This window comes from Mugil cephalus, chromosome 4 (genome assembly GCF_022458985.1).
Source record: "Mugil cephalus isolate CIBA_MC_2020 chromosome 4, CIBA_Mcephalus_1.1, whole genome shotgun sequence".
Lineage (NCBI taxonomy): Eukaryota > Metazoa > Chordata > Actinopteri > Mugiliformes > Mugilidae > Mugil > Mugil cephalus.
Window position 1 is genome coordinate 19,975,085 of NC_061773.1, and position 20,999 is coordinate 19,996,083.

The 20,999-nt window shown below is 44.8% G+C and overlaps 1 protein-coding gene across 4 annotated transcripts; it reads right to left on the reverse strand.

Annotated features, from left to right (window-relative positions):
* Nucleotides 1-1,180: 1,180 nt before the first annotated feature.
* Nucleotides 1,181-13,926, reverse strand: gata2a (GATA binding protein 2a). 4 transcript variants are annotated; one of them, XM_047583741.1, is made up of 6 exons: nucleotides 13,618-13,926; nucleotides 9,455-9,855; nucleotides 8,089-8,664; nucleotides 5,286-5,431; nucleotides 3,101-3,226; nucleotides 1,181-2,420 (listed from the first exon to the last, which is right to left on the reverse strand). In XM_047583741.1, the coding sequence occupies exons 2-6, from the start codon at nucleotides 9,681-9,683 to the stop codon at nucleotides 2,121-2,123; spliced, it is 1,377 nt and encodes a 458-aa protein (XP_047439697.1). In that variant the 5' UTR covers nucleotides 9,684-9,855; nucleotides 13,618-13,926; the 3' UTR covers nucleotides 1,181-2,120. The 4 variants fall into 4 exon arrangements, with proteins under 4 accessions (XP_047439697.1, XP_047439695.1, XP_047439696.1 ...); XM_047583739.1 differs by having other exon boundaries at nucleotides 5,286-5,443; XM_047583740.1 differs by lacking the exon at nucleotides 13,618-13,926 and adding an exon at nucleotides 10,112-10,235 and having other exon boundaries at nucleotides 5,286-5,443.
* Between the last annotated feature and the right edge of the window lie 7,073 nt (nucleotides 13,927-20,999).

The window sequence follows — 20,999 nt, forward strand, 5'->3', positions numbered from 1 at the left end:
CAAATGGGCGGGAGGGAGAGACGGAGAAGGGGAATAAAGGACAAACCGAACAAACGGGGGAGAGCAGACAGAGGGGAGAGTGAAAAAAGATAAACAAAGAGAAAGAAAAAGAGGACGAGATGAGGGAGAAACAGAGTCGACGCCTGCTTCCTGGCAGCCTCAGCTGCGAGCACATCTGTGTGCGAAGGGTTTGAGCAGACCCCCATGTGTTTGCTCAGGTCGCCTGATTGCCTTTCCTTCCTCTTCTCTCTCCCACTAAAGACCCGCTGTCCTTCCTCTCACTCCAATCACCACGGCCAAGAGAGAGAGAGCGAGAGCGAGCTGCTCCGAGAGACGCAGGGAACCGCACTCATGACTCAGTGCTTTTAACACGCAAATTCATAAAGAATTTGGCCGTTTGAGATAAGAAAGGGAGACCTCGCATGGATTATGTAGTTAAATGAGGGTGTGAATTAGTGTTTGTGTTTGTGTGCGTGGGCTCGAGGGTATGTGCATATGTATGACTGTGTGTGACGCTGGAGCCCTTCGCTGGAGTCTGCTGTCTGGGTACAATGGTCCAGCCTGGGGCCTCAGCTCCACAAAGAGACCTTCTCTTAACAACGCGCCATCACAGATAAAGGAGGAGCCTGACCAAAGCATTACCACGCTTAAGGGATCACAGAGCTTCCCTTGATACATCTGATATCACTTATGATTTTAATAATCAGGCACTCTTCATTAAAAGGAGAGTTCAGACCATCGCCGCGTCTCCTTATGTGCTTTCGAACGTTTTACACACTTATTCGGATGTTTGGATTCTTGTCGATCAAGCAGAGCCAAGTCAGAGGCTTATGGTCGAAGACGTTTAGATAAACAGATAAATAGAGTCCTTATTTATCCCGTGGGAAATTTGATGTCTAGTGGTTTCGTCACATAGGGCAAGACGTGAAAGATATTTAAGTTAAATAATTATATATAAATAATACTGTGTAAAAATATATATATATATACAGTAGTGGCAAAAATAATTACAAGAACCATAAAGAACAAGGAGACCTTTAGCTCTGACTTAGTGCTTAGTGCCGTCCTAAAGGCAAATGGTGGTCACAACAAATGTTTCTTTTTTTTCTTCTTTTTTTTTTCCTGTTAACTGGAGTTTGACCGTAAACTTTACGCGTATAGAGGAATGACGGAGACGGACTTAACTTCAGTATTAAACTTTATTTCCTTTTCTTTGTGAGATGGAAAAATGATAAAAACGTACAGCTCGGGGACTTTTCATCTAAGACAGGTCAGTGTTTTCTTTACGTAATAACCATGAAATTAAAATCATACGTTTCCATGTGTGTTTGGAGAAAGCTTAAAGAGTGAAAATAAATTATCGTAGCAATAATTAGAACATCAAATATAACAACAATAATAGCAATTAAGCATTTATAAACACTCTATTTACTGTGTGTGTGTTTTTTTTTTTTTTTTTTTTCCATAAAACTCCATTATCAAAAACAGGTGAGCGTTGTGGTGATGTGAGATCCAGCATGTGAGGAGAGCACTGGTTTGTGGGTACTGTAGTCTGATGGGTTTGTAACAGAGGTGCACGGATACAGTCACGGTCTGTGTCCCGGCACTGAGGAGCCCGTCCGTCCGTCCGTCCGTCTGTCTGTCTGTCCATGCCGGTTGTGGGTGACAGCCTGGGGATGGACAGGGTGCACGTATCTCGGTGTATGATGAGATGGCCGTGAGGTGAAAACAGCGGTTCTTTTTAAGACCTCTCATGAGTCTCCTGTTACAGGGTCAAGGAGAGGTGGGTACCAAAGTGACTTAGTAAAAATAAGCAAAAAGAATGACAAGCATCTCCATTCACTCCATTCCTGCTAGGCCCAGTCCCAGGACTAACAAACCCCACATCACATTAGCTCTTCGGAGTCCACTAAAGTCCTGCTCTCCGCAGCGTCCCATCAGTGAGGTCAGGCATGAGGCGACCTTCAGTCATTAAGTCCCAACTGAAAGTCTTTCTCCCTCCAATCACTGTACATGACTCAGGTCTGCTCAGCGTTTAAACATGATGTGGAGGCCATTTTAGTGTTTATGGCGATGCGGTGGCTCCTACGTACGGAGGGTTTGTGGCTCTGGAAGGCGCCTCAGTGAGGCTCGGCCCAGACTGGTGAGCGATTGGAGTGGTGGGGGTGACCGAATGAAGGGTGAATGGGCGTGGGAGTAGGCAGCATGTGTCCCGAGTGGCTGAAGGGGGGCAGGTGACCCATGTGAGTCATGTGGCTGGTGAGGCCGGGTGCAGCGCCGAATGGGGAGGCCTTGTCCTGCATGCACTTGGACAGCTCGTCGAAGCCGTCCCCCGCTCGTTTGTTTCTCTTGGACTTGCTGGACATTTTGCGGTTGCGCGTCTGGATGCCTTCCTTCTTCATGGTCAGGGGTCTGTTGACCTGCAGGGAGCAGCGCATTAGCTCAAGGCAAACCAGACAAAAGCAGCACTGACAGTGTGAAAACTGCATTATAGTGGTTTAAGTTTGTTTGGCTGTTAGTTCCAGCCCATTTACTGGCTCATAATTCAACACGTTTTTCAAGGGAATATGTCACATGTTGCACTTCCAATTATCATTTACGAGCATTTTCCTTAATGTCAGCCTGGTAGAGCGGTGTGAAATACATGCTATAAATAATAAGCAGCTGTTTTGCATATATAACTCCGTCAGGGGCGTTTTTTAAGCTTTTGTCTAATTGTTAAAGCAAACTGAACCGTCCTGGTCAACATGAATACATGGGGACCGGGACCAGGCTGGCCCTGAAAGGAGCAGCCTCAGACAAATCCTCATCAGTGTAACCGACGCCGTTAAACTGAATGACAGTCCCACCCGGCTGCCTCTCCGGGGAGTAACGCCCCCCATTGAAACAACGATGGATTAATAAAAAAGACGACCGGTGGGTTCTGCTCGACAGGGTGAGCAGGCTTTGCCTCCGCACACTCAGTATCTCCTCTCCTAAATCGATACGAGCTGTCCGCCCACTTAACCAGTTAAGGACCAGCGACCCTCCCCTCCTCTTTTCCACCCCAAACACACACTCGGGTGCACCGTTTTTTTTTCCCCACCTCCAAGCTACTTACATTGTGCAGTTTAAAGTAAAGGCCGCAGGCGTTACACACCGGGTCTCCGTTCCCGTTGCGCCTCCACAGTGTGGTGGTGGTGGTCTGGCAGTTTGCACAGCAGGTGCCTGCACGTCTAGCAGCGGACTAAAGGAAGCAAAACAACAAATAAACATCATAAATAATGTTGCACAGAGGTCAGCGCGGGCAATAACCCTACATTTTATTTAAAAAAAAATAAAAAATAAACCGTAACATTCATTTAGCTTATCAGTAACATCAGTCAAGAGACGCAGATGCTGCTTTTAAATGTATCCGTAAATTGCGCAACAAAATCGAGAAAGTTTTCTTTAATTTACAGAGACACGTGATCTTTAACCGCAGACCGCGTGCAGAAAAAGCATCAAAAAGAAGCGACACTAAGTCTGGAAAAAATTATTTAACTCGTCAATTAAATCAATGCATGCATGCAGACCGCTCAAATAAACTGTTGTAATTTGTGCTATAACATATTATGCGCGATGTCACGCTTCCCGGCGGGCCTGCCCGCGACGATCATATGTCGGTATTAACGCCTTTTAATGGAAACGTCTGTATTCACCCTGAGCCAGGGCTAAAAGTCGAGTAAGATTCAGTGTCCTGCTTGACAATGCGCTCCTGCGTCCATTGCGGATCAATTCTTCACACATAATAAGAAACATTAGCTCTATATCCAAGAACCCTCTGTTTTTTTTTTTCTTTAAATGCAGTATCCAGGCAGTTTTTTTTTTCTTTTTAATTAATTTCAGGTGGTTGCTGTTGACCCGGACAACAACGGCAACAATAGCCCCGGACATTTTTTTTTTTTTAAATATATTTTAAAATATAGAATAAAAGGCTGTGCCACTGCCCACCGAGCATGGCAAACAAGAGAAGAACATAAATCCATTTATTTTCCAATCCCCGCCCCTCACGCTCTGTCTCTTCACACATAAGCGGCTCCTCCAGTGTTGTGATAATCTCTTTACAGTATATGTCAGTCTGGCCATAGAGAATGCAGCGCGCTGGTTGAAGGCGGAAACAGCCGGGAGCCTGACTTCCTTATCTGGGCCGGCCAGATATCCGGATAGGAAACAACTGGATGCCCCTTTGAACACAACTCTGAAAAACACTTGAGCTGAAAATGCAAAAGCTACAGCCGCATGGACCGAGCCAGTGGAAAATGTAATGGACTTTTCTCGAGACGTGGAAAGGAGCGACGTGGAGGTGGTCAAGGAACGGCACGAAAGACAAAACTAATAGTAGCAATAATAAAACTTCGTTTTAAAATGAGCGTTTATAAAAAAAATAAAAAATCAACCGAAATATTTTTAACCGATTGTCTGATAGCGGCTAATTTGTAGCGAGATTATCAACTAATGCAAATGAAGACCGTTTGACCCGAGCTTCAGCCAATCACAAATTAGCCCGGATAAATGAAAAAGCCCCGAGTCCCTTCTTATTGAAGCTAAAAGGTTACACGCGATTAAACTTTTTATTAGCGATCTGCTTTTGGTTTTAAAGACAGTCATTAATTCATTATCATTTTTAGTTGGGTGTTATCTTTTAAAATGAAAACAAAACCAAAGCTATAAAATGCTAAATCAAAAGAAGTGAAATATAGGAGGGAAAAAATGAAAATATTACTGCTTCATAATAGAGAAAGGCTTTAAAAATATCAAAATATTTTTTTTATTTATTGATAGTACATAGATAGAAAGATAGCTTTGAAAAATAAATAAATTCATACGTATCTAAAATGTTTTTGAACGCAGGATGGAATTAAATAAATTAAATATGGCACGGAGCGGTATGTTCAGGCTCAGTGTGATTAAAGTCAGAAGTGTCTGAGCAGCTCTGAACATGGTACACTCGCCATAGGAACGCCACATTTCCTTACTGCTTTCCATTTACTCGAGCGTGGTGTTAACTAAAGCAGCATGGGCATTGGTATCAGTAACAGTATCAGAAGTACCAGCAATAATGATAGCAGGAACAATGGCAATAGTAGCAGTATTGTAACAGGCCATGAAGGCGGATCATCGGGGGGTGAGAGGGACAAACAATTCCAGGAAGATCATAGGGAAAATATAACTTTCCTGGAATTGTGCTGCCGGCATCTGCTTTGTGCTCATATTTGGGTGCCTTCTCTTGGAGTAAAGCGATGGAATGAAAAGTAAAAACTCACCAGTCTCCGTTTGGGCTTGATGAGCGGTCGGTTCTGGCCGTTCATCTTGTGGTACAGCCCGCAGGCGTTGCACAGGTAGTGGCCGGTACCGTCCCGTCGCCACAGGGGAGTCGACGTGGCGCCGCAGTTCACACACTCACGACCCTCTGCATATAGTTCAGGAGGAGGAAGAGAAGAAAAAAATTTATATAATTAAAAAATTCACCTTCCGTCACGGGCGGCACACGGCAGCTGTCCAGCTGACAGCTCGCGGTGCCGAGTGACCCCAGGTGGCCCTGTAATATGAAGTCAAAATCTGCCTCACGACAGTGGCTGCGTTCATATCGGCGTGCAGGTGTAGCGAGTGCGCTTGGCTGTCTTGGACACAGACACCTCCGTGTAAACCGATCCAGAGCGGGGAGGCCACAGACAGCCAGAACATGTCCAGAGGTGTCCAACAAGAAGAATGAGACACGCCATCAAATTAGGACTACATTATTCATCAGCCTCAGTGGGCACCCCGTGAGAGGAAACATAAGTGTGTGTTGGCAGTATTAAATGTGTCAGACGGTGTTGCTGTGTAGGATGAAAGGCTTGCATGTGAGTCGGCAGCAAATAACAACATCACAGTGTGTTCAGACAGCATTCTTTTTGATGAGATGTGTATTATTGTGAAGTGGGGACTGGATCAGAACTTGATTCTTTGTGCATGATCATTCTTTTCAGTATAAAAAAAACCTGCTTTTTTTTTTTTTTTTTTTACTCTTTCATCCACACTCTTCTCTACCATACAGGTTCACTTGACTTCAAACAGCCTGTTGCTAAACCGACCGACTCATTTAATTCAAGTATCCCTCTCTCCCTAGAGCATCATCTCATTATTCCTGTTATAATGCCAGCGACACCCAAAGTCCCACCCTCTCCCTACAATGGAATCTGACCTGAGCAAAAAGCTATGCGCCTTTTGAAATGCATCTTGGTGCTTTCTTTTTTTTTGAACCTCCCTTCTCTTCCTCTTAAGTGTTTCACAAGGTCAGAAACCACTCTCAAGCATGCGGACTCATTAACGTTTTTAAATATGCATCAGCAATGACTTACATGTTAAGTCTTGTGAAATGCTTAGTGTTGAAATAAGACAAAGTGTTGTGCATAAAATAAACTAGACGGAGGAAGGAGTTTGAGGCTAGTTTAACAGGAAGCCACGGTACTGTAAGGTGTATGCGCTGACAGTTGAAATGTCATTGTGGCATTTTGTACAACAATCAATCACCATTCCTGGCACTGGACATCGACTGCGATAGATAAGAACCTTTTTAATGCCGCAGCAGATATGTTTGTGTTACTGATTCGGTCTCAGTCTAGCCAGCTTCTTTTAAATGTCACAGTGTAACATTTCTCCGCCACAACAGCTCATATTCAGATTATCAGCCAGTGAGCGTTCCCCAGGTGAGTTAAAAAAGCACAATGGATGACAGTGTTGATAATTGCACGAATACATTCAGAACAACTTGTTAACAGTCTGCGACTGTTATTTCTTTGCCTGCTTTAGTTCAAAGCCTTAAAACAGCTGGAACAATGAGGGGAAATTACAGAATCATTACCAGGCCAGAGTTATTTTTCAAAAGTCTACCCATTAGTGTCAGGCTTTAAGTCTAAATATTACTCCCAGCACATGCAGCATATTGAACCAGGTGTCCATCCAGACAGTCAGAAAAATATGTTTATTTCCAACTGTCTCAGTGACCTTGAGTTTTTTTATTTTTCTTTAGAAAAAAAAAAAAAAAAGGAAACCAAGTCTGTCTATTATGATTACTCAATGCACTGGTATAACCAAAATGCACACTCATCCTTGCAGGGAAGCAGATCTACTAGGGACACAGTCGCCTCCACTTCATGTCAGTTCACAGGGCCAAGGCTGTGCTTAAAAACACAAACAGCAGGGCTCTGTCGCCTGTGCTTTGTTAGTACAAGGGAGAGCGGTGGGGAGGGGTGGAGGTCGTGATTTGTTCACTTGGAGGTATACAGGATATGGCAGGAGCCAGGGCGTCGTGACTCCTTCATTTTTAAAACGCAATAAAGGCCACATTAAAAAGAAAACAATCCCATGGCACGAAGAAGAAGCCACTTGAATGTCTGAACACCACCACATGGTAATTAGTGGAGAGAATGATTCGATGCAAAATTATTGCGAGTACAAATGTGAGCTTTCCACGTTTCAAGTCTGCGTAAAATATTGGCTAAATCCAGACGTGTTTTGTTTTTTTTTTCACGACAAACTTAAAAGTTAAAAGCAAAACCTTATGAATAATCAATTGATGTAATTAGGTCTAATCCCACTTTCTGTTCTCTCAAGTCTCCGCGATGAGATTGACTTTCATGTAAAAGGTGGATTCCTCTCTAAAGTGAGCCCGTTTAAACGGATGGAGCTCACAAGTGGCGAGGAGTGCGATGGGCCGACGATAAGACTTGTCAGGACAGGTCTGGAGAGGAGAAAAGCGGCCGAAATGTAAAGTGTAACTCTTTATGCAAGTGACCCACTCCAGCAACAAGTCATGCTCGCTGAACTGGCACGCGTGTGACAAATTTAATAAATCCGGAACAGAGCTGGGAATAAAATAGCAAATATCCTTAAGGCGATGCCCACACACTTATAACCACCGTAAACTGATGCTAATAATATTCTACGTTGACATATGCAACATTTATGTAGAGGTTGATTGGGTAAACCTCACAGTTCAGATGAATAAATCATAACCTTTTTAAATAGGATTATCTATTTGATCTACCACGTTGAGAAAGAAGGGCAAACACACGTGAGACTCACCTGAGCTCGACCTGGCTTTGCTTTTGCATTTTGGCGTAAAGCTGGATGAGGACCCGCCGAGCAGGCTGCCGGGGTGGAAGAGACTGCCGCTGTATTCGTGGGGTGTGGGCAGAGAGTAGGCCGGGTAGGTCGGGATGGGGTGATGCGTGGCCGGGGCCTGGCCGTTCATCGAGGCCAGGCCGCTGCGCAACGGACTACAGCTCTCCATTTTCATGCCGTCCGTCAGCTGCACTTGGTACTTGATCGACTCCTTCTCGTCCATCCTGGTCGAGGTGGAGGTCGGGGAAGTGGGTCCGGGGTCCGGGGACACGTCTTTCGGAGGAGTAGGGGGGAAACTGTAGAGGTGCGGGCTGGAGTGGGACGCCGGAGTGAGCGAGGACACGGGAGCTGTGCCGGTGCTGCTGCTGCAGGGGTAGCCGGAGCCGGCGGGGTGAAGGCCGGGTTTGCTGAAGTGGCTGACCGCCCATGCGTTATGGTGGTGCGCAGCGGACAGGGCCGCTTTCCCGGGGTCCAGCCAGGGAATGCCGGGGCTGTGAATGAGGTGTGGTCGGCAAACCTGGTTCCCGGTGAGTCGAGCTGAAAGCAATAATAATCTATTAAACATACGTTCGACTTGAATCCCCCTTTAATTCACCAGCCTCCCTATTAGTTGGCAAAAAAAAAGATATTACTTGTTAAATTTCCGGAATTGCTTAAATCCGACATTTAGTTTCGAGATGTCGGCTAGATAAAATGCTGGTTAATTTGAAACAATAGATCTTTATCACAATCGGCAAATTCTCCAAAAATAAAAAAAAATAAAAATAGATCCCATTAAAAGACAGTAGCCTCACACATCTCGCATATAAAGAATAGATTGTTAAGGCCTGACGACTTTCGAAAAAAACAAATAAAAGTGTCTCCTCGTCTGGGCAGTATCTTTTCATCAGCAGCAGCCCTCAGACTAAAGATTGTCATTAGTAAATTTGCGGTTTTTATTTTATATCCGGGAAGTGCCTCTCTCTCCCTCCTGAAACCCCTGCCCCAACAGAGAGGGGTTAAGTGACATACTTCCCTTTCCTCTCGCTGTCATTTGCTAGAAATTCCTTTTATGTTGGTGAATTGCTCAAGGAAAGGACTTTTTTTATTTATTTAAATAACTGCACATGGGGGTATTGTTAAGATAGTAAATACTTTTTAGACACAAATAACGCAGCTTTTAAACAGGCACACACACAATTCAGATTTATTAGATCATAGATAAATAATATATATATTAGTAACTTAACATTAAAAGGTTTAATAATTTATTCAAATATGTTGCTGATTTCTCGTGACACTGGACAGACTGGGCTGGACTGTTCTCATAAACTGCAGTGCATCTTACCGTGTGCTTGGCTGTAGGTGACCCTTGCCCGGGAGTTGGTGTAGTAGGGGTTCCCTTGAGAGTCCAAGTGGTTCAGAAACATGTCAACTTCGTCCTGGGGCAGTAAAGGCGCCATGGGCTCCATGTAGTTGTGGCTCAGACTGTGGTGGTGAGAGTCCGGGTGCTGGCCGTTCAGCACAGCGTGATGGTGCGCCATCCACCGAGACTGGTCTGCCGCTGCGACCTCCATGGCTGAGCTGACTCTCTCCTCTCAATGCGCCTCTGTTTGCCTCCGAGTGGAAGTTCAATCCCGCTTAACAATGTAGTCCCTGCGCCGTGAAAAGTCTCTGATGTGTTTATTTACTTCAGAATTAGAATCCTTAAATAAGCCGGTCTCCTCCTTTCTTGCTCCTCAGTGATACCTGCAGAGAAACGAAAACAAAAATGTTAGTTCACGACACCGCGGCCAACTCCAGCTCTCTCCCCCCCAAAAACAAGACGAGTCATTTATATGTCTATCTAATCCTAACAGATGACACGTGAAATAAACTGCACGGTTTAGGCTCCTTGTGATTACAGATCGACAAACGAAGTAATGCACAGCTTCTCCACGTCGAAGCAATGCATCCCGTGTCCCTTTAAAGAAAGAAAAAAAAATACAAATTTTCCTCTCGATACCTGTTGCAGTTTCGATCAGCTGACGGCAAATACAGCTTGGATGTGTAAACCTCTTGATCCGTGCAGTGTTCAGGCCCATTAATGAGATGTGGCGCAGACTGATGCGGCTGGCGCCAGTAAATTCCCATATCAAGCCACGTGGGGCGGGGCGTCTATCCGGGCCAATCATAGTGGGCCCTGCTACAATTGGCTCGCTGCATCCCTGCTCTCCCTCTTTCAATTTCCATTTCCGTGCACCGAAAAACTAAAAGACTTATCAATCAGCACTGTAATTTCTCGGGGCTCTTTCTCTCTCTCGTGAAGCTCAAACGGAATGAGCAATCGGTCCACGATAATCTGCTTTTTTTTTAGTGGCGGTTATAAGCCTAAAGACAGACATCTAACATGGAGGGGAATTCAGTTTGCACAAAATATGGCTCACTAATATAATGACATTAAAAAACAAATCGTGTAATAAGTCGTGTGTGGGAAAAAATATTCTTAAACCATATCAAATTGTTTTCTTTATGACTTTGGAGCAATGCTTCAAAATTCACAACAACTTGCAAAACGTTTTTTTTCTCTCTTTTAGCAAATTAAATTGCTGCTCGAGTCTCTAAGAATAATTTGAAAAGTGTTGTTTTTCGCATACTGCTGTTATGTAAATAAACAGTGATTTCAGCACCTCTAAAATCAACAGAGGAGGAGTCGATTTATGACCCCGAAATTGGCCCCATTGTTGGGAGCGCCTAATTGTCTTTAATTAGTAGCAGAGCATTCTTCTTGTGAAAACACGGGGTTTATCTAGGGGGACGGGGCAATATAACACAGTTAGCATACTAATAGCGCCTGTGTCTTACTTGGTGAGGCCAGGGATGGGCGCAAGGCCTCACCTACGAAAACCAGTGGGTGACTGTCAAAGTGTCTCCCGACGCCCTCCCTCAAAACTCACAGTACAAAGAAAAATAAATAAGTAAAATAAAAATTAAGTGATGTTCTGGACGCATTTCTGATTAGATATATCCCAACGGAATGTGCGTGATTTTTTTACGCATATACCCACGCGTAAAATGATCAGTACATGTGCGCATTTCATGCGTGTGGCTCAAAACACATTTATAAACGTAACTTGACGTCACAGGATCACTGAGGGGGTGGGGAAATTTTGAGATTCCCTTCTCCAGGTAAGAGTCTTCAACTCTGATGCAAGTCATAGGGCAGCAATCGTATTCTAACATTATGTTATACCTGGTGTGTGTGTGTGTGTGTGTGTGTGTGTGTGTGTGTGTGTGTGTGCCTGTGTCAGTCACCAGTCATTAAATCACTGGCATGTTGCCAGGGGCAGTGAGTTGATGAGCGCAGCCCTTTGAGCTTGTCAACTCCTAAAATCAACAAATTAGTGCATGTGCTGTTACTTAAATAACTGACATTCCAGTGAAAAAGAAGAAGCACGAGAGTGGGCAGGTGTAGCAAGAACACGCACAACAAATGCTGTGGTATATTTCACACCGAATCAGTCATCAGTAATACACCCCTGATGTTTAGTGCTGCGGGATAATTGCTATCACATATGCTGAAGTTGAAGCAATAAGGGCTGCCTCTGTTTGAGATCAGGTGGCTAATAGTGAGAGGATACGTTTTTCTACACACTGTAACGTGTCACTGTAGTGGTCAGTCTGCGTTCTGGCTACATTAACCACTGGGCCTTAGAGAGTGGCTCAGGCTCAAGATAGCTGCTGCAGCATGCCCATTGTTGTTTGCATGTTTGCCAAATGGATTACTCAGCAGGATTTAGCTCTCTGTAATTTATACCTTCATTAATCCCATTTGTATCTGCGCTGGAACAAAAGATGGTGACGGAAGGTTAGTGGAAGGGATGGGGAGGTGGGGGCTCTGTCTTTCTCAAGGACACAGCAGTATTGTTTCACCCAAGGATGCTATCCTAGACTGAAGAACACAATCCCTCTCACAACACCTCCTGAGCTGGGTGAGAACCGTGTGCAGCAACTGTATCGCTGTGCAGCCACAGTGGCTAATGAACAACAAGATTATCATTCCGATCCATGCTGTTATTAAATGGGATTGGCTTTATCTACCTGTTTGTTCCCATTGGGCACAGTCATCCATCATTATCCAGAGTGGAGGTGTGTGACTGTGTGCCCGACTCTATGTCCGTTCGGGAGGGGTTTGTGGGAGTGTGAAGAGCCACAGTGGGGCTTGTGAAGATAAGCAGAGCCAGAGAGAAGAGAATGACACAAACCAGCTGAAGCATTATTGTCCCCTTTACTCACGGCTAATTAGATCGAGCCAGGGCACTGGGGGCTTTATAGACACAAGCACCCAGACACAAGAGCATGTAGCCGCTCGGAGAGGGGCCTGGATGATGCTACGAGCGCAGCACTCACTCCCATTTAAGCAGTTTGAGCTCAAAATAATAATATTTCAGAAAATGGGAAGGGCACATTGACTTCTCTCTCAACAAATGGGATTATGGACAAAAATGTGATCCGATCAATTCACAAAAAAACAAGCTACACAAACAACATTTTTGGGGAAGTTTAATTCTGCAGTGGAGACATGTTCTCAGCAGCAGTGTTGACATCTGCTCATTCATCACAGATAAGATGCGTTTGAATTTGCACTGTTGTCACATATCCATACGCTGTTACACACACACAGTCACTCTACGTCACATCAATCATGCATATAAACGCGAACAACAGCACAGGTATATAGGGGTGTAAAGAGGTGGTATGTATTCACTGCATGCCTGTGGAGACCCCAGCCCGCCCCTGTCTCTGCCCCACCATTGTGGTGATGTGATTGCTCTTTCTGCCGATGAAAGAGGATCGCTCAAGCCATTATGCATTTTAAAAGCGTAACAATTGAATACTTTTGTCGTGGCTAATATCATGCTGATGATACACTAAACCATTTCGCGACCGAGGACTTGGTTTTATTCCAGGACCTGAGCACCTTGCCCACGGCGACACGAAGCGGGATGCATTAAAGCGGATTATATTTACATGGTGGTGTCAATTTTACGATTTATTTTTTTTTATTATTATTTTTTAACAGACAGACACACGCGTCTCCTCTGAGCTCCATTAATGCTGTTATTATTATGAGTAGGGTTATTCGTTTTCTATTTGGATTCAAATATTCACTCATTTTTTTTTTATTGTTCTAAATATTGGGTTTAGTGAAAATAACAAAACACAATCTTTGTTTTTCAATTCTTATTTTTATTTGCGTTTTATTGTTTATCTGTCGTGTTAAGATGGTATCAGAATAATCATGACAATATGAAAACTATAGCTCAAAAAGGTCGCGCAAAATAATGGTTTTCGCGCAAATAACAGGGAGGAACGATGATATCCTATAGCTCAACCTAGCCTATCATAGTTTCTTATACAGCTTTAGAATGGCCCTGAGTATTATTTTACAATTTAAAACGCCGACGCAATTTTCAAACAACGGCTATTTTAAAAGGGAAGATAGATTAGTAATGCCAGCAATTCACTTACCTCTCTACAGCGTTCTTATAGTAGGTGCGTGAGTCGAGTTGCTGCGCTCTCCAAACCAAGCAAAAGTCCGTCCATCTGATTCCCTGCGCGGCTCCGACTATTCTCTCCAAAAGAACTGCGCAAAACGAACGACCTTTGCGAAAAAAGGTGTCCAGACCAGCCCCGTTTTTAAGATGCTCTCGACGCTGTTATGGTAGAAGGTGGCCTGTAGTCGCTGGCTCATCCGACAGAGAGCAGTGCGTGTCAGCGCGCAGTGTGCCTCCCTCCTCCCTCGCTCTGTCCAAACCTCTCTGAATATGAGCAAAACTTCTGTGGCTGCATGAGAGGCTGTGGGCACACAGCAACGTAATGGCACGTCAGCCAGCAGTCTGCCTTCCGGGTCCCGAATAAATACAGAAACTGGCAACGATACCTGTTCCCAAGTGATTAGCAGAGTCTGACATGCCACCTCACAGAGGTTTTACGCATTTAATTGTTATTGTTTTTTTAACTAGCCTATTTAATACAGAATCAATAAAACTGATACTGGTATCAATGGCTTAATCACCCATATTCTATATACAGTAAAAACAAAAAAGAAAGTAAAATGCGAAAAGAAAAAATATGGTACAGAGTTGTCCCTGACGCAGGATGTAAAATGTTTCGTTTCAAACTGACTGATATGGTGAATGCGCCATTTGTAAACAAACGTTATTTGTCAAGTCCTAAATAGGGCCAAAAGCTACACTGTTGTTTACTTTCACTTGCCAGTTCATTAGAGACACCAGTGAAAACGAATGCATTCTTGCTAACAGTTGAATCAACAGCTCTCACAGTTATTTTAAACAAATGCCGAATGCCGCAACTTTCACAAAGATTTAGTTTGCAGGGCTGAAACATGATTGCTCCCACTGGTGTCCCTAATGAACTGGCTTCTTGTGTGGGTTTCCCGTTGTTTTTCCCGTAAATTTGGGGAAGACTGCCAGGCAAAGTGCTAATTGACTTACCGAGATTTTACTTCATGACTCTCTCCCCCTTCGTCCTCCGCCCACCGAGTTAAATGTGTTAAAGAACAAAAATACGCTTCCCCCCCTCCCTCCCTCCCCCACCCCCTCCCTTTCCTCTGCTTTGTATCTCCACACACCAACAACAACTTTGTAAAACATGCAAAGCTCCTGAAATCTCCTGCACGCGACCTGGGCTCGTGCGCGGCGCCGCAGCCAGGCAGGTGCAAGGGGCGCGAGGACCCCTGCAACTCGGGGCTCGTGCTCCCCAGAGTGCACACGCACACACACAAAGAAAAAGAAAAGAAAAGAGGAGAAAAGAAAAAAGAAATGTGAAGTCTCACTGAATTATTTGTTTTAATGTTTAAAATAGTCCGGCAAAAGATGTCAGGGCTTAATATTCAGCACAGAACTGGGAAATGGCTTAGCACTTACTTAAAAGTGTTTAGAATTAAAAAGCTAAAAGCAGAAGCTTTTTTTGAGATAAGAAATCTTTTCTTTTTCTTTTTTTTCTTTTTTTTAAGATGGTTGTGATGCATTGTTATTATCTGATCTGTGGAGAAATGGGCCTATATTTTAAATACCGCACTGGATCACTTTGAATAGTTATTTTTACGTTTTATTTATTTTTTAAATGTATATTTATATGCAGATTTCGTGGATTAGTTTGCATTTTACACTGCTGTTGGCAGGTATGACTGGGATATTTACACCCAACCCATTTGAATCAAGATTTACACCTTTAAATATAGCCGAGTTAATTTAAATCTGATTACTAGAATTGTGACAGTGGGGTCTTTGTGATCTGTCTTTCAAAAGCTATCCATCGCTAAATAGAATAAGAAAGAAAGAAAGAAAGAAAGAAAGAAAGAAAGAAAGAAAGAAAGAGCAAGTACAGACATATTTTTATCAGCAATATTTAGCGTAAATACGCGTAACTACCACTAAAAGCTATTATTATTATTATTGTTATTATTGTGTCAAAAATAAATAAATTGTCTCTCTCAATAAATAACACAACAGTATAGCTTAGTGTTATATTTGTGTCTGCTTGCACTTGTTTTGTTAATCAATTTCCTGCATGTTCTGCATAGCCTGAGCGTGTGTGTGCACGAGTGATATTATATGCACACTGCATTAGATGCCAGGGCCCTTCTCCTTCTGATTATTACCAGGGGTAATATTTCATCGGCACCACGCAATCTTTGTTCTCTGTGAAGATAATAAATGGCCTAATCGTTATCAGCAAACTGCTGGGGGTGTCAGCACCGACCGAGGCTGGAAGCGGGGTCCAAAGTGCTGCTGAATAAATTGGTGTTCCTTATCTCTCACTCCCAGATTATCGCCGCCTTTTCAAACTTGCACAACAAATACATTCAATGCATCTAATGCATCATTTGTGGGGGGGGAGATGCCGCAGGTTGATAGAGACAGATAGGCGCAGGGAATGAGACATATTTACACGTTTTACGCACTGCAGCCGTGCAGCCACCATAGGCTCCATTTGGCATTAGAGGGAGTTTATTGGCCAGACCATTGGTACACACACTTTGCATATCAATACAAGCTATATTAAACATACATCACCGTGTTATGATGCCTATCTGTCTGATTAGTCTCATTAATCGCTCTTGGGTAGATGAACCCCATACGACGCCACGTTTTGTAAATTCGGATCATTTAGAGTTTTGAAAGTGAGACAATATTGCCACACATTTGCTAACTTTTAATTTCCATAGTTCATTCATATTTATATGAATATGACTTGAAAGGGTTGTGTGCGCAAAACGCCGATGAGGTGATAAGCTCAATTTCCAACGATAATTGTTCTCGTGAAAATGATTCCGTCCTAATAAACACGTCGAAACATGATAGCATTATCGTCAGTTCCACAACAGGATAAGCGTCTTAACATGCTCCGTTAGTTTTCTCTGATTTCGTTTTGTGTGGTCAGCAGGCCCTCTTCTCTCCAGAGCAAACGGGCCTCGCTTTATATGGGCCCGTGTTATCGTTTAAATAAACTGCTGTGGCATTTGGCTGGACGTGGCTGTGTCTGCTTCAATTTAAGACGTAGCACACGTCCTAAAATTTTGTAATTGATGTCAGGCCGCTGCAGTTTAATGTAACGAATAACGACCAGGGCACGGCGCCCTCGTTGCCTTTTCTCACAACTGACCTTTTCTTATGTCTTCGAAATTGAATTTATAATTGAAGCATACTCAAAAAATAAATAAAAGCGTAGGAAAAATGGTTGTGCGTCTGTGTTGGAGCACGAGACATAATGCATCGTCCATGAGTGACACTTATGACAAAAAAAAAAAGAAAGAAAAAAAAAGAGGGGGGAGAAACAATTTTCCAATAGACACACACAAACACACACTCCCCCCTTTTAATACCGTGGCATCTCCACCGGCCCCGGTGCTCTGATGGTCTCCTAGACAACTGAGATAACGGTGCAGCAGTTTTCCATATCGGTCCCGGAGTCTATTATAGCTCGGGATTAGCTCTCTTTCCGAAAAGGTCATGCACAAAGTCACCTGCCTTCTCCCCACCGCCATATGGCCCCCGTGTGAGGGCACATTCATAAACATGCATGTGCCATTTCATTTAATGCCATTAGACTAATAGATCTGCGCATTTTCCGGCGCTAAAAAACTAGTAATGTAAATGAGGAAACAGCAGAGCCCTGTATCCCTGTGCAGAGGCGGCGAGTTTCACACTGCAGGAGGGATAGAGAGAGGGTTGTGCAGGAGAAAATTTGCTGTTATATAGCGCCCCCTGGCGAGGAGGAGAAGTACTGCTACGCCACAGCAATAGTCGTTGGTCTGCGTGAGGATTCGTGAGGATCTGTCAGACCCTTCAAATTTTTTCATTTTTTATCTTTATTATCTGCTCAATAACCCACAATCTAAATGTGAAGGCATGTTACATAATATACATAGGTGCAGAATTTTTGACAGACTTTTCATACCTGGATCCATCCAAGCTCTGTCTGGATATGAAGTATCTCTGAATTGTCATCTCCAGATTTCTCACCAGATATTCTGTGGGGTTTAAATCCTCGGCTTTGGCTGGGGCATGCAACGGGGAAATCCACTCAAAGCATGTTTAGGTTCTCCGTGATGCTGGAGGTGAATTGTGGAGTGTCTGGTTGCTGCAGTCAGGAGTAGTGTTCCTTCAGGTGTATTCATTCTACTTCCAGTTCTGACCTGCCACTGAGAAGCAGTCCAATAGCATTATGCTGCCACCACCGTGGTTCAGCCATGGGTATTTAATTAACCGGGGGACACGTGCAGGGAGTTCTCAGACATTCTTAATTGGTCACTGTTATTGTTAGTAAAATAATAAGCAAACATGGTAATTTTTTTTTTCAATAAATATTAAATCTTCAACTCCAACAAATGCAAAATGAATAGTAACCGAATACGCTGCATTTGCATGAATTTCTTTGAAGGACTGAGCAACAGAGAGACTGTAATCAAGCAGCACAGCCAGGAGGGAGACCTTAGTGCACAGCTGGAATGTTGCAGCTGGGATTCCCGGTGGCTGGACAGGAAGTTGGAGGAGTTCTGACAGGAAGTGTGTTCTTAGGGAGGGCCAGCATTGGGTGGAGAGAAAAAGGGGGGAGATGTTTCCTGTTGGTTCGCCCCACATGTTTAGACGCCTCACTTATACTGGCCCCCCCTCCCCTTTTTTTTTTTCTCGTCTCACTTCACACCCAACATGAGGACATACCGGCACGCAAATACTTTGCCTACCACCCGCCTGCGTTCACAATTATCGGAATGCTATTAGAGGACAGTGGTAAGCCAAGAGAGTACATCATGCACACAGGGAAGGATTGTGTCACAGGATGCAGATGTCACCACATGAAGTGAAACTTCCTGCCCATCAAAGCAGTCAGTGCCAGTTTAATGGACTCACAATCTTCAGCCCACAACAGAAAGTGAGTATGGGCTCATGGAAATTAGGCAAGAAAAATTCAAGAGGGAGAGAAGGTAGGGGAGGAAAGGCGGAGAGAGCAAGTGGGGAGGGATATTGTAGGAAGAGATTTTATGGAGAGATATGTGGATTGCAAGAGGAAAAATCTCTTTGTCTCTCCTGAGCTCAGTGGACAATCAAAGTTTCCTATCAGCTCTGGAGTAGGGGAAATTGGCTGCCCTGGGAAGGAGAGGGCCACTCTCACAGCCAATGGGAAGTGCCCCTGTCACTCTAATCAGGTCCGATAGAGAGAGGAGGAAACGTGTTTGTCAGTGCACGCGCTCAGAGGAGAGGGCTTTTTAACAGAGAGCAGCCTTGTTTCGCTTGTCTTCTCGTGATCCGAGATGATACAAAGTCTAAAGTAGTGTTGGGCCTTCATCTGCGGCTTATCCTGTGCACTGAGGGACATCCGTGAGCCTCCTGGGTACGTTTTTTGGCAAAACTTGCCCTGAGAGGCATGACCATCGGTGCTTTGATGGAGCGCCATGTGGCAGAGATCAGTGGGTCTTAGTGGGAGCTGTGGACAGTTGCACACAGGGGCGGCAAGGGAAGAGGATTACTGTCTCATCAATACAAATCCATACAGAGAGGGAGGCTGACATCAATATGCACACAGATATAGGCAGAGCACAGAGGCTCTGCGCCAAAGTGCACGGGATGTAAACATCCACGCAAGAGGAACACAAGTGTGGACTTTAGTTCACGCGTGTTTTGTGCCGTCCATCTTTCCTGCCTTCCCTTCTCCCGCCTCCGTGCCAGACAAGAATGCGTCTTTCTGCACCCAAAGCCCAATCCCCTGTTTGAAGTCCCATCTTCACCTCTGCACTCCCTTGCGCCGTCCTTCCCTACCTCCGCCCTTTCGGACCATCTTATCTGTCAGCCCCGCTCCTCCCCGCCTCCTGCAGCTGCGACGGCGGCCACAGACGCCTTCATTGTCCTCCTCTTCCTCGCCCTCACGCGTCCGCACCCGGCCACATCACACCTGCCACCTGCACAGGACGCTGAGCCTCGGGACCTGGGCTCGCGGGGGCTTTCATCCAGCCCTCACCTCGCCCCCTTCACGGGCTCTCATCCCCTCGTCCCGGCGCCCTGTCACTGAGGAATGGCCAGTGCAGAGGTTGCAAAGCGGGACACAGAGCTCCCGTTGTGAAAGATGGGTGTTGTTTTAAGCTCGGCCAGAGGGAATCAGGCTCAAGCAGGTGAGGCGTGTGTTTGTGGGTGAGTTTTGTGTTTAGATTCGACTCATATTTCTCCTTTCCCCGATGACATCCTTTTACGGCCCGAGTAGCGGGAACGGATGAATTGAATGAATGCACGTCGTGAGGACCGTGGACCTGAGGGTGTGTGCATAATAACATGCTGACAGTGAGGTTGGTGGCTCTGTCTCGGTGATTTATGAGAGTGCGCTGTGAAGGGTCTTCTGAGCAGGATATTGTTCCCTGACTGGTGACTTCTGCCTGTCTGTGTGTGTGTATTTCAGAGCAAGAAAGATTAAGAGGGAGAGTGGAGCAGGTGAGCCCTCAATGTAATCAATCACCACCACGTCACAAGGCCCGGGACTCGTGGATTACCCCTTCAACTGATATCTAGCTTGACTCCACTTTTTTTTTTTTTTTTTTTTGCATATTCATTATTTCTGGCAGATAAAGAAAGAACTAACTCTGCATCATTACTATACTTCAGGAAAGGAAGATAATAATCAACCCTATGCCTGAGGGGGACCATGACAGCTCAACCACATGGCCCAACCAGTCCCAACACCCTGCACACCCCCCCCCCTCCCCATCCACCTCAAACATACGCACACACACACACACGGTTTGCCACATCAGGATACAGTGCTGCAGATGAATTCCGGTTTAAACTGTATTCTGCTCGGTTGACACCAACAGATAAACCGCAGTTCTTCTGCGACCGGTAATCATATCCTGGGCTAGAACTGAAAAGACTAAAAGGCCTCCAGTAAGCCACAACAAGACAGCGTCCGCTCGGTGATGCAGCAGGCGTAGGGGGAAGCAAACGCGTCAACGGACCAAATGCATTCGCTCACCCATCCAAATAACTGAATTCAGGTGTTCCAATCACTTCCCTGGTCACAGGTGTATAAAATCTAGCGCTTGGGGCTGCAGGCTGTTTCTACAAACATTTGCGAAAGAATAGGTCACTCTCTCAGGAGCTCAGTCCAGCCCAGTGGTGAAACTTCCTCGCCGCTAAGTATTCCACAGTCAACTGTCAGCGGTTTTTATAACAAAAGTGGAAGCGATTGGGAACAACAGCCACTCAGCCAGGAAGTGGCAGGCCACGTAAAGCGACAGAGCGAGATCAGTGGATGCTGAGGAGCATAGTGTCACCAACAGAGGTCACCAACTTTCTGAAGAGTAAATCGCTGCAGACCTCCAAGCTTCACATGGCCTTCAG

What these genes read in the sequence shown, in the direction of transcription:
- gata2a (XM_047583739.1), bottom strand. Translation starts at nt 9,683, where the DNA reads ATGGAGGTCGCAGCGGCAGACCAGTCTCGGTGGATGGCGCACCATCAC. An exon ending in CAAAGCCAGGTCGAGCTCAG is followed by an intron (nt 5,444 to 8,088) that starts GTGAGTCTCACG and finishes TTCCTCCTCCTG; the next exon opens with AACTATATGCAGAGGGTCGT. An exon ending in TCAAGCCCAAACGGAGACTG is followed by an intron (nt 3,227 to 5,285) that starts GTGAGTTTTTAC and finishes TGCTTCCTTTAG; the next exon opens with TCCGCTGCTAGACGTGCAGG.